This window comes from Eptatretus burgeri, chromosome 6, assembly GCF_056783735.1.
Source record: "Eptatretus burgeri isolate ZD-2024b chromosome 6, Ebu_testis_v1, whole genome shotgun sequence".
NCBI classification, from domain to species: domain Eukaryota; kingdom Metazoa; phylum Chordata; class Myxini; order Myxiniformes; family Myxinidae; genus Eptatretus; species Eptatretus burgeri.
In genome coordinates, this window is record NC_140966.1 from 20,626,781 (window position 1) to 20,644,541 (window position 17,761).

The 17,761-nt window shown below is 39.6% G+C and overlaps 1 protein-coding gene across 6 annotated transcripts in view; it reads left to right on the forward strand.

Moving 5' to 3' along the window:
* The window catches only part of DGKZ (diacylglycerol kinase zeta), a 746,996-nt gene extending 735,914 nt beyond the window's left edge, over positions 1 to 11,082 (forward strand). For all 6 annotated transcript variants that reach the window (XM_085884240.1, XM_085884239.1, XM_085884241.1 and 3 more), the window contains one exon: positions 7,479 to 11,082. In XM_085884240.1, the coding sequence (XP_085740366.1) occupies positions 7,479 to 7,595 (117 nt within the window). In that variant the 3' untranslated portion in view covers positions 7,596 to 11,082. The remainder of the gene's footprint in view (positions 1 to 7,478) is intronic.
* Positions 11,083 to 17,761: the final 6,679 nt, after the last annotated feature.

The window sequence follows — 17,761 nt, forward strand, 5'->3', positions numbered from 1 at the left end:
AAGCATTTGGATGGGTACATTGATGACAAAAAAAACCTTCCTCATAGATGAAAATGCTTATGTGAAGCAAAATTGCGAAGGTGTTTAAAATTTGACTCAGAATTCCATTTGCAACGAAACGTCTTCTGAAATTGAAAGGCTATTGTCACTGCACTGTGCAGTCAATTGTCTGTAAAATTTGATAAGTCTTGTGTTTTTATTGACCAGAGATTTCAGAAATATTTGCTTTTTTTATTCTAACCTGCTTATTATCTTTTGCCACCATCTTGATTTTCATTCAATCTAGTAATGTAGGAAACACAGAATTATAGGGACTGCCCTTGCAGTAATTTCTGATGATATCTAATTCGTTTCTCATGAGGCTTTTTATCAGTTCTCATGAAAAAATAATTGGACATTTCTGTGCAGGTCGTTCCCAACACGATCAAACCTTTTATATCATGAATCTACACACATTACTCTGCCTTTGAAAGTTTGACAGGATTGTACAGTTGTAGCACACTTACCTTTGAGCTGTCTATAGTCTGGGTGCGATTCCCCAACAGACTATAAAAGGTTGGAGTGGTGCTTCCCAGAAATCATGAAGTTGGTCACCCCTTCAGATGGGCATTAAGCTGGCTGTCTCGTATGATGCCGTAAGGGTATGAAGGTTTAAAATGCTCTGTTATATTTTGCAAAGACTAGGTGACATTGCTGGCACCCTGAACAAATTACAAATTTCTGTTAAAATGAGCTTCAGTGAAACATCGGGCATGGCTGGCCCGTCCATGAAAGACTTTGGCGAAAAACTTTCCACGGCCAACAACAAATAAAAATTAAGAAGGCTAGAATAATTGAGGTCGTTGAAGTCGTTAACAATCTTCTGCCTTTGAAATGTTGTTTAAATAATTTGGGAATTAGCTGTTCATTGAAAGGAAATTAATCTGAAAACCTGAACATGTGAAGGAGGTGTGAATTTAACACAAACGTGGTTGGTCAAACAGCTGTCTCTTTGTGTGTTTATTCACACACTTTGCATCTCAGCACTATACCTTCCTTTGCAGATGATGTTTTAGAATAGCTAGCTTCTTTTGGCACATCTACTCAAAAATTGCTGCAGATGTTCATAGAAAGTTTGCATTTGTACATTTGCACTGAGGGCAATGTCATGGACTTTGACACAAAGCACACACTTATAAATTGAATTCTTTTTAATCACTTTTACTAAAGACAAAAAAATAGACTGCTGAGAGACAAAAAAACCTGTTTTTGACCTTAGGGAGAAAAAAAACATCAAAGATCTGATTTTGATTATTTGCTTCATGCCATAATCAATCGTTTTCTTATTTCACAAAAGGGGGGGGGGGTGCATGGGGTACCAAGTTCAATTTGTCCTGAGATCATTAAGAGATATCCCCACCTGTGGACTGGCAGCACATGTAAATGAAGGCAGATGAATAACTCCTCCATGAAGGACAATGCAAACGGACAGTGCACTATGTTGTTCTTGCATCTAGTCTTCGCAACTCAGAATGTTAACTCAGAATCTTTGTAACTCATGTTTTCTTCATACTAGCAGAGGTCATGTGATTATCTTCATGATTATTAATACCATAACAGAGTACCCACCCTATGGGCAGTCTTATTCCAAGCATGCAATACGTTCTTCTGGCACATACCTTTATTTGGGTCGTGTTTCGGCAACTGACAGCTTTGTAGAAGCAAAAAAAAAAATGACCCCAGGTTAAGTGCATGATACAAAAACATACCTACTGTTTATATTTCAAAACACCTCAGTGCACTAGAAAATGTGGGGACAGAAATACTGCACTGTAAATGATGGACACTTGCAATACCCTCACCTACCTGGAAGTGGCGCTACACGATACACGTTTGCATAAACAATTTGTGTGCCCTCTTCCACCCCCCCCTCACCCCTCAAAGACCACAGGCAAAGTAAAAAAATAAATAAAACACCCCCATACATAAACTGGAGTCATGCTGATCCTATGTAGCAAGTCTGGATGTAATCAGGCCAGAACTACAAGAGGAGCATGACAAACAAACACACAAACACCAGTCTGTGAATTATAGGAAGGATTTATCTTTATTCCACCTGCCTCAATGACTGATCAAACTATGAATCATTCTGTCACCCTCACTGACTCCAAGCAAGCTCTGTAGCTGATCTTCTGAACTTCTCACCAAAGGCTTTATCCTCAATGAACCTGACTGTCCTGGTAATCTCAGCTCAAATTCTCACTCCTTCGTCCATTTCTAAATTAAAGCACTCACTTCACCATCGCTTATCTGTATCTATATATTAAAGTACCGGCAATTTTCTGTGTCTCTCCGTCGGTCTGTCTGGCACAGTACGTCATTACATCTGGGACGTCATTACGGCATAGGAGTTGGCCGACTCCAACATCCACCATTTATATTTTCATGCAGTTCATGCCAAACACATCGTTCAACCTGTCATATTCACAGTCGCCATGTGCCCTACATTTACCTTTTCTTTTCAGTGTGAAACACAAGCAAAGCGATTGTTAAAACGATCATGAAATATCCAAAACATGGGCACCACCACGGGCCTTTCAACGACGCAGTACGTTGAGGCCTTAGACTTCATTTTTTAGGCCTTGCTTTCAGAATGCTTCAGGCTAATTAGCCTAGTTTTTGTAATAATAATAATAATACTTATGTATAACGTTAATAATAATAATAATAAGATAGTAACTATAATCGTTGACACTGCAATCCCATTGACATGACTGCAAAGTTACTGGATTAAAGTGGTGTATTATTCATGACTTGATGAGAATTAGTGTACTGGTACTTGGTAACTGTTAATAAGACGTAACTAATTCGCTGGGGGTGGGGGTAGAAATTTAGGGGGGGCGGAGGGTGGAGAAGAAATTTGAGGTGGTGGGGACGGTGTTGTCAACACCTGCATGAGGGAATTGGAGGTTGGGGGAAGATAGCTGGAGGATGGCGGTGGGGGATGAGATTGTTGGAGGTTTGGGGAAGATAGCTCGAGGATGGTGGTGGGGGAGGAGATAGTTGGAGGTTTGGGGAAGATAGCTCGAGGATGGTGGTGGGGGATGAGATAGTTGGAGGTTTGGGGAAGATAGCTCGAGGATGGTGGTGGGGGATGAGATAGTTGGAGGTTTGGGGTTTGGGGTCGTTAATGCCTGCATGAAAAACTCTCCACTGGAGGCATTAACAGTTTTGTTCAGTTTTTTTTTCAGTTTTTCAGTTTTTTTCAGTTCAGTTTTTTCATGGAGGCATTAACAGTTTTGTTCAGTTTTGTCCAACAAAACATAATCTGACAGTTTTGTCCAATTAACTTTATCAAAAACCTTCTCGAAGTCGACAGAGCAAAATGTCATTTCCATACTCTGCAAAATGCTTGGTGTTGGCTTAATGGTTCGGGTGGTGGGCTTGGGATCCTTGGATCCTGAGTTCTAAATTCCACGTGGCTGTTGAATTATTATCAGTTGGGGTTGACTCTGCTTGTCATCCTTCCGAGGTCGGCAAAATGAGTGCCAGCTTGCTGGTATCCTGTGTCGGAGTGGCGACCCATCCAGAATTGTGTCCAATAGCCAAGGAGACTGCTTTGGCAGCACCAACACCCTGCACAGAGTATGGTCCCAATGGATGGATGGATGGATGGATGGATGGATACTCTTGTTTCCTTTCATTTAAAAGGATGCTATATTTTATTCAACAATTTAAAGACAAGATGGTAATTCTCCAGAAACTTGCCCATCTACTATCAAATTAGAATCACTACTGTCTTCAGCCAGATTTGAAGATACAACTTCTGCGATAGTAGTCCATTGACTTCACATCATTACTACAAGTTCTGTTGTAAATATAAGAATAAAAAGAAAACGAAGGAAGTTATGAAGACGTCTTTCTCTTTGTAAAATGTAAACGATTTGTTTGTTTGGTTTTTTTCCTCTTCTATACAGAGATAGGGGGGTGGGCAGAGGTGAGGGTTTTCATCTTTAAAATGTCATTGTGCAAGTGGACTGTAAAATAATTCGAAGCATTGCTTTAAATACCTTTTACATTGCATCCTGCCTTTAAATATAATATACTGCTTGTTGTTCCCAATGGAAGAGACACAATATTAAAGATCTAGATTATGTAATCTTGTACAATTCGACATTTCACCTTCCAAAGGATGATCTTCAAAGTGAAGCATTGTTCACACACTTCTTGTCCTTATTGTGTGATGTCAGACAGTCGTCAAAACTAAAACCTCCTCTGTGTTAATTCACGATAATTTTGTGCTGTACTTGTTTTTTTTTATAAAATATTTGAGGCTCATAGACTGTCAGGTTAGCCTAGGGTTATGCATACTTGACTCTAAGCTGTCTTGCCTGCGTTTGAATCTGAGCTCAGCTATAAACTATCATCTTGGTATTTCACATGCAGGACGAGGAATCAATGTTTGTGCCATCCCTTGGATGAGCCTTAAACTGAGCATCTCATCTGCCAGCATTATCTGGTGGAAATTAAAGATCGTCGGGTTGCATTATCGAAGAGTAGGTGAGCCATCGCTGGCACCCTGGCCAAATTCCATATTCCTGCTCTTCGACCATCAGTCCCGGTCAGCTGGTTCGTGAAATACATCAGCCAAAAGCATTTCCCGACCGGCGACACAAGAAGATAGGAATAATTGTGGCTGTTAAAGAATGAAGGAAAGGTTTATGCTCATGTAGAATCTAAACGATGACCGGCAGAAGGAATTTGCCCAGATTGCTGGTGACATTCACTTCCTCTTCATTGGAATCACCTTCTCTTTGTGGGAATTATAACAACCACCAGCAAAACATATGGCAGACTGATCCCCAGATTAATGGCCCATTTGATCTATTGCCTATGGTTTAATGTAACACCTTGCACATGAAGCATCAGTTTATTTTGCCATTGTAGTTCAGTCAATAAATGAAACCAAGGTAATAAGCTCAAAGGTGAGTTGGGGAGGTCAGGACGGACACAAACCATTTCAACATCAGATGATTACTACATAAGCAAACAAGGGTTTGAGGAAGACAGCCTAATGTGTACAGGAAGTTTTTTATTATTATTATTAGAGATGGCAAACTAAATTAGAGATGGCAGTAGATTTGCAGAATAACAGAGGACCAAAAGAGAACAGGTAGACAAATATATCGCAGATGAGTAGATGAATGGCAGAAATGAAAGGGTGGAAGTCATGTGGAGATAAAAAAAAAAAGAGCAGGGTTGGGTGGGTAAGGGAGAAAACATGGGGTGATGGTACGCAGAGATTTGTAACGATTCAAAAGAGGGGCACAAAATGACAGATAAAGAGAGTTGATTTGAGAGATGAAAGAGCAGGAATTAAGGAATTGAGGTGAGCATTCATATTAGAGTTTGGGAAGGTAACCAGGTGTGGGATTCTTGACGAACATCTAAACCTGGTGGGCTGGAGGTGAATGGAGGGAGGTGAGAGTGAAGGGAGCATTGCCAGAATTTAGATGATAGAAAACGTGTAATCCATCAACCTGCCTGCTGTGGACAAGAAGCAGACATTGGGACTGAACCTTTTACCAGGAGTTGTCAGGAATGCAGAGAGCCTTGGTCTCAATCACCACCAGTGAGGGATGGTGGGAAGCAACTACACGAGCCTGAAGTTGGGAGTTCTACTCCAAGGTGCTTAAAATGTAGGCCTTATGCATTGTAATGAGCTCTGAGCAGTTCAGAATGGACTTTGCTCTGCAGAGAATACTGAAGCTTCACCTAGCCTGAGATGCTAGTTTAGAGATGTTGTTCATCCAAGACAAGTTGTGGCAGTTTTGGGCCAAGGAGTTTCAGGGACTGCACCTCTCCCAGGGTTTAACCAGATAAGTAAACCGAGGGGCTCAAAGGCCAATCCTTGCTGAGAGATCTCTTGCAATATTCAAAAACTTGCATGAGAGATCACTGCAGAGTTATCTCTGATCTCTCATTTGAAATTTAGTCCATTTTCATTAAAGTAAGAAACACTTTCATGGTATAATTGCTGGGGCAGAAACCAAACTGATGATCAAAGATTAGAGAGTGGGAGAAGAGACAGAGCCTGAGGTCTTCAGTAATGATACATTTGTTCACATTCCTTAATGATGGGGAGGTTGATCAGTCTGTAGATGAAAGGATCAGATTTGGAAATCTTCTTATGAATCGGGATGACATTTGCAGGTTTCCATGAAGAATGAAGGGCACCATCTGAGAGAAAGATCTACATAGGCCTGAGGAAAGAGATGAGATGAGGGATATCGCACACTTGTTGAGGATTACATTGCCAATCTCATTGGGTCCAATTTCAAAATAGGTATCAAAATTTACTCGGAGCTCTCTGAAGACACTGTTGGTGTTGGTGGTTCCAACACTGTTGGCATTTCCCCCCTCTCCCCACTGTTCCTTTTGTTCTGTTGCGTCTTACTCCATTCAGTATTCTATCTCTTCAACGAGCCTTGACTCTGTATACAAAAAAAAGGACAAATGAGGAAGCAATAACCTTTACAAGACCTAATGGAGTTACTTTGTTTTTGTTCCAATTCATGTTGGGGGTAACTACATCCCTTTAAGACATTGACACAGGCAGTTGCATTGAGATTGATTCAACATCAGTATAGAATTCGTTTCAAATGCTGACATTTAAATAATTAGGGGTTGGAAAGAGGTATTTATTCCACATCATTAGAGATACTGCATAAAACCTTTTTACAATAGAAAATTGCTTCAAACTGATTTGGGTTGTGCATATTGAAATTTGTGCACTGATGATTCTTCCACTACCACTCAATGGTTAAGAAGGCAACCCACACCTGCTATAAGTGGCAAAGATGAACAAAGTGAACTCCATGTGATTGTGATGCTTAGGTTAAAATGTAGTACTTACATGTATGTTTGGTGACGTCTTAGTGGTTAGGGTGGGGGGCTTGGGATCTGAAGATCCTGAGTTCAAATCCTGCTTGACTGTTGAATGAATACCAGGTTGGGTTGACTCTGCCTGTCATCCTTCTGAGGTTGACAAAATGAGTCCCGGCTTGCTGGTATCCTGTGTCGGAGTGGTGACCCATCCAGGATTGTGCCCAATAGCCAAGGAGACTGCTTAGGCAGCACCAATGCTCTGCACAGAGTATGGTCCCAGTGGATGGATGGACTTAGATATTGGACAGCCAAAGAGCAGATATGCATTTAGGATGCAATGAAATTATTTTTGCTCTCATACTCTCATTAATACAGTAAATTTCTTACTTTATACTCATTTTATAAAAAAAATAACCTGCCCTGTATCAATTGCACTTTGCTTTTTTGTTGCCATATTGCCTTCCTCTGGTTTATTTTGTCTAATGGAAGCTGACTTATTTGTGACTGCATTCCTTCTGGAAGCAAATGTTGTTTGTACAGTTAAAGTGGATGATATATTTCAATATGTTCGAGTAATTCAGCTGGATTATTGTGAAATGTTCATTCGGCAGGGTGACACTGCATTGGACAAAGCACATGAGGCTGGGAATCACGAACTGGCAGCCTACCTTGAGGCACAACAGCAGCACCAGAGTGTGACTCGTGATGACCAAGAGACTGCTGTGTAGGCCCCATGAGCTATCATATGCTCTATCAAGCTTGGCTACCATGGACATAAAGCCAGTGGCTTCCAAAACGGAAAAGATTCCAAAGAGAGCAAAATGTCTCAGAATTGGAAGACTTCCCAAACTACGGATATAGTGCTACATATCTTGTTTACTGAGAGAAAGAGATGGTGTAGTGGTGCCTGTTGACACCTCTTGTACACCAAATTGGGGGGGGGGTGGATATTTTTGTTCATTTACCGAAGGAAGGTTGCTAACAGCTCTTTGGGGGGAAATATATAATGGCTGAATATAGAAGTTTGGTGTTATTTTGAACCAGGTTTATTTTGCAAGTTTGCTTGACAAACTTCTCTGTGAATAATTTCTGTAGAGTTTATATTGGTTATTCCTGCCATTGTACTTTATTATTGTAATGGATCCTTCAAAAGGAGTACTTTGACGTTTTGCTATTTATACATTTGCCCATGGTGTTCCTTTTTGATGGTATGTTTTCTAAAGACCACTCTGCTGTGCCGTGTACATATTTTTGAAATGTTTCAGATGTTAATACGAACACTCGTCTGTAAAGAGCTTTAATTGTTTCCTCCTGATAAAGTACTAATTATTTTAATACACTGATGAAGAGAAAGAGAGAACTTTTTTTTTCAAAGCGGCAGAAACTTGGTGTTATAAAAAAATGTCATATTGCAAGCAGTTTTGCTTGCATTGTTTTTACCATGAGTGTTGCTCGAGCTATAAAATTATCTTCCTTTTACGAGGCGGTGTTTCCATCAGTCCATTGCAAACTCACAGCACATGATGACACGGACACATCATTGAACTATTTCCTTGAATACTGTTATTTGATTAAGTTAGCCATGGATTGTTACACGATTAAAAAAGTGTTTTTGCTAAGTTTGGTTCTGTATGACCAAATAACAGTCACTTTCATGGTCCCGATCTTGTCAAGGCATAGCTTGACTCGTCCTGACAGCTGTCAATCATGACTTTGCAAATCTTGAACCCGAACTGCATACAAAGAAATCTCCACACTTTTCAACACAAGTTTTGCTTTCGCAGTATCTATGTAATCATCATTCCCAGTGTAAACAAAACAAAAACAAAGGCAGGGGCCATATATTTATCTCCGGCTCCTCCTTACCCTTCCCTTGTGCATACATAAAAAAATAGATGGCTCCAAATTTAACATGAAAAAGATGAACTATTGTGCAATTTTTGTGTGTATATGTTCTCGTTGTCCTGTCCATTTCAAATTGCTCTCCTTGTCGGGAAATTGAAAAATTTAATTCAAACAGGAAATCTCCAAACCAAATGTCAAATCGATGCAAAGCGATAGGTGACGTACCCGTTCATCCTGTTGCGCGTTCCATTTGTGTGCAAGGAAACGTGCCAATTCGCTCTCAACATTTCGACCACTTTTCTTGTGTTATGGGTCAAATTTCGACAAATGGAAATGCACCCTTAAATTTCCATGATTAACCAGATTCGCATAATAGCAACAATGTGATTTGTGGACTTATGGAATTTACATGTTTCCTTAGAGCCTTATCTTTCAGGAGGTTACTTCAGTGATATGAAACAAAACTCTTGAAATTATTGTGGCGTTGGACACTTATCAGAATGAATTTGGACACCTAAGAGCAACCTTATACACCCTGCCTCACTTCCTTTCTCGCTTTTGGTCAGACAATTAACAGAACCCAGCAATTTATGTGGAAGAGTTATTCAATTTATGTGGACATATGGTGTCAATCATGACATGATGTTCAGTTGTATGACGTGGTGCAGAGAAAGGCATGTATTATTTTTTTCAGTTTGAAACATATTATCAGTTTACGAGGTACATTGCACTGAGACTTACTGGAATGGGTTTGGCACGCTGAGCATTTTACTCCAATCTGTTGTTTTACTCCTATTTATAGCTATCCATGACTCTCTTAGGCCATTAATTTGTGGAAAACACTCAGCATACCTACTCCATTCAGCTTGTTTCAGTATAAAAAGACAATTTCCATCTTCAAATGAGCAATATATTCTGCAGGCTGACATCGCAATTTGAAGGAAATAATGCGTTTTTTTGCTTCTTAAGGTCACTGGTTTGTTGCAGGGAGCTTTTGCGATGTCCGATGAGCAGCTTGTAATGTGGAACATATCTTCTCTACGTATGGCAGGTTTTTTATTCAAAGAAAGATTAATCTTGACCCGGACTTTTTGTCTTCCGTGTATGGAAGCTATTGTGTTTCACCCTTCTCGCTCGTGTCAATTTGTGAAGAGTTGGTCTTTCATGGTTGTTTGGCTACTTTATTCATAAAACTACCTGAATGCATGAATCCTTTTGCAAACTTTCTTCTAGACAGGTTTTTGGTGGTGCCTCTGTTCTTGATATACAGGCTGTTTTGGTAAACCTGGCTCAGTTGCATTGTGTCGTTTTTGATGACCTGTGGTGAAATCGTGCAATTTTAAATAATCTTTTGGGAGATATTCCTTTTACAAACGGTGCAATATATGAATATCAAGTTTATTTGTACTTTTTGAAACCAATGTATTATGCAAAGTGCAGCTGCTCTGTTTGATGTCTGCCTTAATTATATGATTCAATTTTGGCCCCTTTTGGGCATCAGGAAACAACAAAACTTCCCTTTTTATACATGATCCTAAAAGGTGTTGAGATTTAGAACATACCATTTTGAATCCATTAAAATGGTCTTCACCAAGTGATTTGATAAACTGAATAGTGTGGCATAGAAAATGAATCGCTATTCGTAATAGTATTTTATACAGCATCAATTTGGGCTTTCATCCAGATGGCCTTTGTGTATGATATTTGAAGCTTTGCTTTCATACGCGATCCAGCACAAATACAAATTGAACGGTAGATTATAACTTGTGTGAGATACACAGTGATTGTTTGTGTCTGAAGGTCCTTATGATACCTAACAGTGTTATTTACAACAACAAAAAATTCAAAAAAAAAATACAGTTTATGAACGTGGCTTTCGTAATGTTCTATTTGTCACATCCATCATAAAGGTGAATTATTGGATGCAGGAAAAGAAAGCGGGTCATTAACGCATTTTCAATTAAACCAGGAGCTCCTGTGTCATCTTAAAGGACTATTAAAATGGACATATCGTTTGATGTTTGGTTTTGTTTCCCTAAGTGTTATCCAGACCACAGAATCCACATGTCCAGTGTAACATGCGTGAAAGCTGAATTCCCACAATTTATCGGCCAAAATGGGGGGGGGGAGGAGGGAAATAGAAAACGGATTTCTTTGAATCTATGCAACAACAGTGTATGGATAGAGCTGTACTGGTTTGCAATTGTGATGTTTAAGCGAATGGTTGTCTGGTTAGTCCAATTTGAGAAATTTTTGAAGAATTCCCCCTTCTGTGCTTTTGAGGTGTATCTTCCAGCTGCTGCATGTTGCCAGCCACCAACAACAGTTGTGAATATTTTAATAAAGTCAGATTCATTGAGGAGGGAACTATTTCTTGTCTGTACTTATTTGCTTGTATGCAAGTTTATTTCTTCATAAACTTTATACTTTTTGCACCAATTTACTGTCACTCGAATGATATTGGTCGTGGTATGTTTATTTTTTTTATTTCCTCATTTAAATTAGTAAGTGGTTTTCATTTTTTGCAATAATAAGAATAATTGGCATGTGGTGATGCCAGCAGAGCACAAGTGAAATAAGCAAGAATAATTAATTATATTATATACAAGGTACTGCCATTGGTGGTATCCTAAGTGTACTGCAATCTTGATATCCTTACTAAAATATAATTATTTGTTTCTCTCAACCAGGATAATTCTCATGATTGCTATGAAGCAATTTAACTGACGTTGCATTTATAGGAAATGAATCGTCCCAAGTGGGACAGACGCTCATCTCCTGATGGAGGGCAGTTGTAGTCGAGCTTCATTAGGTGATTTTGTGAGGGTCTTAATGTTGTAGGTGGTCTTAGGGCTCTTATGGTTCTAAAGGGTCTTAGAGATCTTAATGGATCTTGGGGTTTTTAAGGGTCTTAGTGTTCTAAGAGGATCTTAGGGTTCTAAGGGGTTTTGAGGGTTTTATGGGTCTTGGTATTTTTAATTTTTTTTTTGTTATGTTTTGAATTTGTCACGATAATTTGTGGACACCCGACCAATTCACTCTTTGCCGTCTTACTGTGATATTTATCAATACTTTTGAGCATTTTTAATGGTAGAAATTGAGTCAGATTGTTTTTATTAATATACAGATTGGTTGTCCACAAATTACCGTTACAAATTCAAAGCAGAATAGAAAATGATGAAATGGGATCTCAAGGAGTCTAAGGGGTCGAAAGTGTGGAAAGGGTCTTAAAATGACTAAAAGAGTAAAAGGATGAAAAGGACTGTCCCCTCCTCCACCCCCCCCTTTCTTTCTCATTCTTCCAAACAACAGGGCATGACTTAAATTAAGAGGTTAAAATTATTTAATCAAGATGTTCAATTAAATGATGATTCAGATCGAATTAAAGTAATAGGATTAAGAGGTTAATATTAAAAAACGAAAAAACATCGATGATGGAATCTTGCAATATGTGATGGACAAACAGATATTGATTGCATTTTGAGTTAATTGGTTAATTATCTCACCACCTTGGTGGAAATTTAAAAAGGGCTCCACTAGTTTTTGCCCATCAACATCATGAACCATCATGTCATGTTTAAAATGATCAATTGAGCCATATTGAAGGAGGAGGGGGGGAACAATGTTAATGGAATCATTTCTGGAAGGACTGACTGAAGGACCTGGTTATGGCTTTAACAGCTCTCCTCGACTTTGTTGTAGATGAGCTAAAAGTGTTTTCTGAAGCTACTACTGTTTCTTTAACAGCCGAGTTTTTCCCACCTTCCTGTGGGGTAGGCTGGGTAGAGTTTCTGGCCCAAATGTTTGGACAATAACTGATCGATAACTAGTCTGAGTGATAACTCACTGCTCTTCACAAAAGACACTGTGGAAACTTTAACGTTCACTGATTATTTCTAGTGAATGGGACATGCAGTTTAACATCCATCAGAGGGATGGTGCAGTTTGCGATGCAATTCACCCTGCCTTCAAAGCTCCAATCTGACAGTTTATAGTTATGTCGCAAATTGAACCCCAACTACAAAGCTCAAAGGTAAATGCACTACTTCTGCACTGTCCTATTAGGATGAATATTTTCTGAGAATCAGTTGCTATGTCTGCATGGTGTCGGTGAACCTGAGGAACTACAGAAATGTATTAATTGTTTAAAAGCACTCCATATTGTAGAATAATTCTGTTTTAAGGTGTTTGCCTGGGAAGCTGTTTTTTTTTTAATGAAAGATGCTGTTTGTTCTTTGATTTGCCAACTCCACAATTAAACATGCCATGATATGCAGCACCCCCACCTTCATGTCATGCAGGATGGTAATTAATGAATATTCAATCTACATTTACACATATATACCCCTAATGGATTGCTGTGACTGATGTATAATTTGTGTTTTTTTTTTTTTTTTAATTGGCATTTGAAAGAATTCACAAGTCAATATTGAAAATAAAAGGATATGGAGTAGAAGAATAAAACGAAATTGCAACATGTAGAGAGTACTTTGCTTTGACATTTGCAAGCGTATGAACACTTGCATCTACTCGAGGAGATTATTAGGATCAAACCTCAGCAGAATATGTGTTGTTCCAAACACGAAAAGCTCGAGTGAGCACGTGTGCAAGATTTTGTTATTCTCCAGGTGGATAACAATATATAACCCACAAAATTTCTTGATCCACCAGGGAAACAATTGGCACTGTGTCACTGCTAATGTAACATTTTATGGCTTGTTCACACCGCGTTCATTTCCTCGTGAGTGGCATTACTGTTTCAAAGGCGATTCAAGCAACAAATTGGATGCTATGAAAATATTCTGGAACAGAAACATAGTTTATGAAACGACATAAGCTGATGACGCATCTAATGCGCTCGTGCCATGTGGAATTGAATATTATTACTTCAAATTCAAATTCTGACTGTCCAAAAAGCGCATTAACAATCGATACCCCAATGTCCGATTGTTGTTCAAAATTATCATGCTACTGCAAAAGTCAGCCTACGCCAAAAATAGACTCAGTAGTTAGCAAAGTGTCTTCTGAGAGTACAGCACCAGAATAGGGGAGGTGTTGTCATGATGTGGGTTTATGCAATGAAAGAGGGATGGGCAGGGAAGAAGTATGGTAAAAGAACAGTTCCCAAAGTATTGGATTTGTATGAGATGGAGGTTCACAAACAGTATGTACCATCCCACAAAAAGAAATGGGACACAATTTATTTTTTTTAATTAACAATGGATAGCATAAGCTGGCAAGTGTCCCACACTATGCGGGTTTGATCCGTTTTCTTACCGAAAACCCATAGACGTCTTTTAGTGTGATCAAAACCCGTATCGGATGGAAAGTATAAGCAATTTCAAAAACGCAATATTTCGATTCTTTTCCACTCAAAGGGATTCACAAACACACTGACATTACCTTAGTGACCTGTAGCCGATATGCAAGGTACTGCTCTAGTCTTTTGGCTGTGAGATGCCATGAACTTGCCCACCGAAGGCCATGTCACCACCGTCAAGGTTTCTGTGCACAGTAGCCTCACGTCTACCAAACTGCAGTCACCATGAATCAATTGATATGTGCATACCACATTACTCTTCGATTTCTTACTGTGATATTTTATCGATACATTCGAGTATTTTAAATGGTAAGATTCCATTTGGACTGTTTGCATTCATACGCAGATCGGGTGTCCACAAATTAACCTGACAAATTCAAACCGTAATAACATAAAAATGAAATGGGTACAACGATGAGGTTTGATACATGCGAAAGAACATTTCTCAAAGTTTCATTCACAAGATGCGTCAAGGTCATCATTTCACATTTATCATCAGTTGGTCTCCATAAACCAGGAAACACTACTCTTTCTTGTGGGGACACCATTTGCAGTATATGAAATGTCATGTGTCACAGGCAATACCTGAAAACTAAAAAAGTCAATAAAGCTCTGAGTCTGTGTCTGGGATGTCACTGGTTCAAACCCTGGCTGAGTCATTCCAAAGACTTAAAATGGCACATGCTGCTTCCTTGCTTGACTCTCAGCATTTAAGGATAGAGCATGGACACAACCATATGTCGGCAATAATAGTGCAGGGTTTGATGGGCATATGGCCTCATACTGTGTCAAAGTTCCTTGTAAGGGTTGCTCTGGGCTGACTCCCCTGCCTCACATCTTGCTCAGCTTGATGCCGTGGAAACTGAGGCTTTCAAGCTCAATGGAATCTCTCGTGATGAATCTGAATCTATGAGAGAATCAATTCGCCATTACTTACAGGTTTGTGGTCTCTGACTTCTTCCGCCTCATTTCTGGTCTTGCACTCTCTGCCCTCTCCGTGCATTGCCCCCTCCCCCCATCCCCACTACCCTCCAGGTATCTGCAGGATGCATATGGTCCACCAGCAACCCCCTCCTTGTGAAGCTGCCTAAATCCAGAACCACTGTTCAACTCCACTCATTTATTCCTCTCTTATCCTGCCTGTGGAACCACCTTCCACACTTTCTTCAATCTCATCAATCTCGGTTATTCAAGACACTGTTCACCACCAACTCAAGACATCCTCCATCCAAAACCATAATCTTTTCTACACTCGTTAGTCCACCCCTCACCCCTCTCAAAATTTTGCTTTTGTGTCCATCTTGTCCACCACTTGCATTCCCCACCAACCCTCATCGTTTTCTACATCCCTTGTTTGTCTGTTTCCATCTACTTTCTCCCTTTTGCCCTGTTGTTGGCATTTCCCCCTTTCTCCTGCTGTTCCCTTTGTTATGTTGTATCCTGATCTGTTCTGTGTCTGACCTCTTCCACGAGCCTTGACCATGTATAAAAAAAGAAACAAGGATTATTTATTACGAGCTGAAGTAAATGGTGTTGCCAGGAGAAATTCAATGAAATATGTATTTAAATATTTCTTACATGACAAATTGGGGAATGTTGGCCGTATGGTTTCAAATGAATTTCCGATCTTCACAAAACGTATCACTTGATTGTTCCAGGAGAAAACCCAGGCAGTGTATGAGCAACATAATCACTCGAGGCCTGAACATGGAGGTGTGATACGAAACCTATGCAAAGCAATCTTTTTTTAAAACAGACACATGTGTAAACATTACAAATATTAAATTTGTGTTGTTGACTACAAATCACTGCTACATCAACATAAAACATTCACAAAACATATCACTTGATCACTCCAGGGAAAACCCCAGGCAGTGTACGAGCCACTCCGAGGCCTGAAACACAGAGGTGTTATATACTAAACCTGTGCAAAGCAATTTCTTTAAAAATAGGCACATGTGTAAACAATATAATGTTGAAATTTGTGTTGTTGACAACAAAACACTGCAACCTCAACATACAAAATTCACAAAATATATCACTCGATCGTTGCATGGGAAAACCCAGGCAGTGTAAGAGCAACATACTCACTCGAGGCCTGAAGGCCAATTATCTGGTTTTATCTGGGGTACATTTTTTATTTCATTCAAACATAGCCCTCGACCTTCCTCTGGATGGAAAAGGAGGCCATGCAAAGTTTGGTTACACTGGTTCCTGCAGGGTCCGAATGCATAAACAATCAAAGAAACAAACAAACTTTCTTCTTTTTATATGAAATTAATATCATGTCACCACAATCACTAAGTTTGAAGTTGTCTTGCTTGGAACCTCCTTACCATTACTCATAAATAAACGGCTATATTCGTATTCTGGTGTATGTTTTGTCACTGACGATCTCTCGAATAGCGTTTTGACCATATTCAATAAAAACGAGTAAATCAAATAAAACCGGCGTTTGATTCCTACCAACCCACTTTTCATTACCTCCAACTTGCCACATACTGTACGATGCCCAATAAATATTACAGTTCAAATACTTCATGATCAACTTTAGGGGTCATGATAGTTGCATGATGTCACAGCATGGCTGTGCCTGGTGTTTGTGGAGCTGTACATTGGTTATATGTGGTTAAGCATTGGGGCCAGCGAGCCCAGCAGCACTTCGGTGCCTCCAAGTGAAAAGTGCTAATGAAGCTGTTTGCCAAAGGCATCAACTGTGGCTGTGTGGTCACCTTTTCTTGTTCACCGCAAGGCTATGCGCAGAGAATGTCTAGAGTGGCGCACATGGATTTGCTTGCTTCATGCATTCCGATCTACCTTGGAGAATGAGCTTCAGCCTTGGATCGATTCGGTAGCTGGTTTCCTCATCTATTTCTGGAGAGCTTTTCTTGCTGCTGTTGGTGCTTTGTTGTGGTTGAGGTGGAGACGAAGTGGTGAAGCTTCTGGCAGGTTTTGTGTGGCTTCATTTGGACTGAGAGCGGCTGCTCAGATCATTTTGTGATTGTCTTTGGTGGCAGCCGGGGCTGGCGAGGCACCTCCCCTGTTACTTTCCCAAGACAGGTGCAGTGTAGCTACTGATGAAACCATTGTTGTCATGAAATGGAGTTTATATCCCTTATCAACTTCTTGTTGTTATGATTGCAATCATCATTATTATTATTATTATTATTATTATTATTATTATTAATTGTTATTTTATTATTTTGTCATTTTGTTTTCTGTTTCGATGTAAACTGGACATTTTAAATCCACAGACTACCTGCTTGGTATATCTATAATAATGAATGTCAGTGTGTGTGTGTGTGTGTGTGTGTGTCCTCCATACCTCCAAAACCACGAAACCCTGCACCGCAAGTTTTTGCATGCATACTACGGGAACTCGCCCCTTTTGAAGATAATTAACGACTTACCTCCGTGAAAGGCTTAACCATGGTCAACCCAAATTCACCTCGCAGGGGTCTTGGCCACCATTTTGATTTGGTCTACTAAAAATGCCTTGCTTTGGAAATAGGTTCTGGTGATATATCGATATGCCGGTATTGGATTTCTGAATATGCCGGTATACCGAAGAAAATCGGAATGAAAAAAATACCTGGTACATCACCATCAAATCGAAGAAAGGTGTTCACAATCTTTAAATACTGGACATGATTTTTAAAAAGCTTTGATAAACTCGGATATCCATGTAACTGGAAGAGTGAAACGTACCACGTCAAGACGTACTAGGAA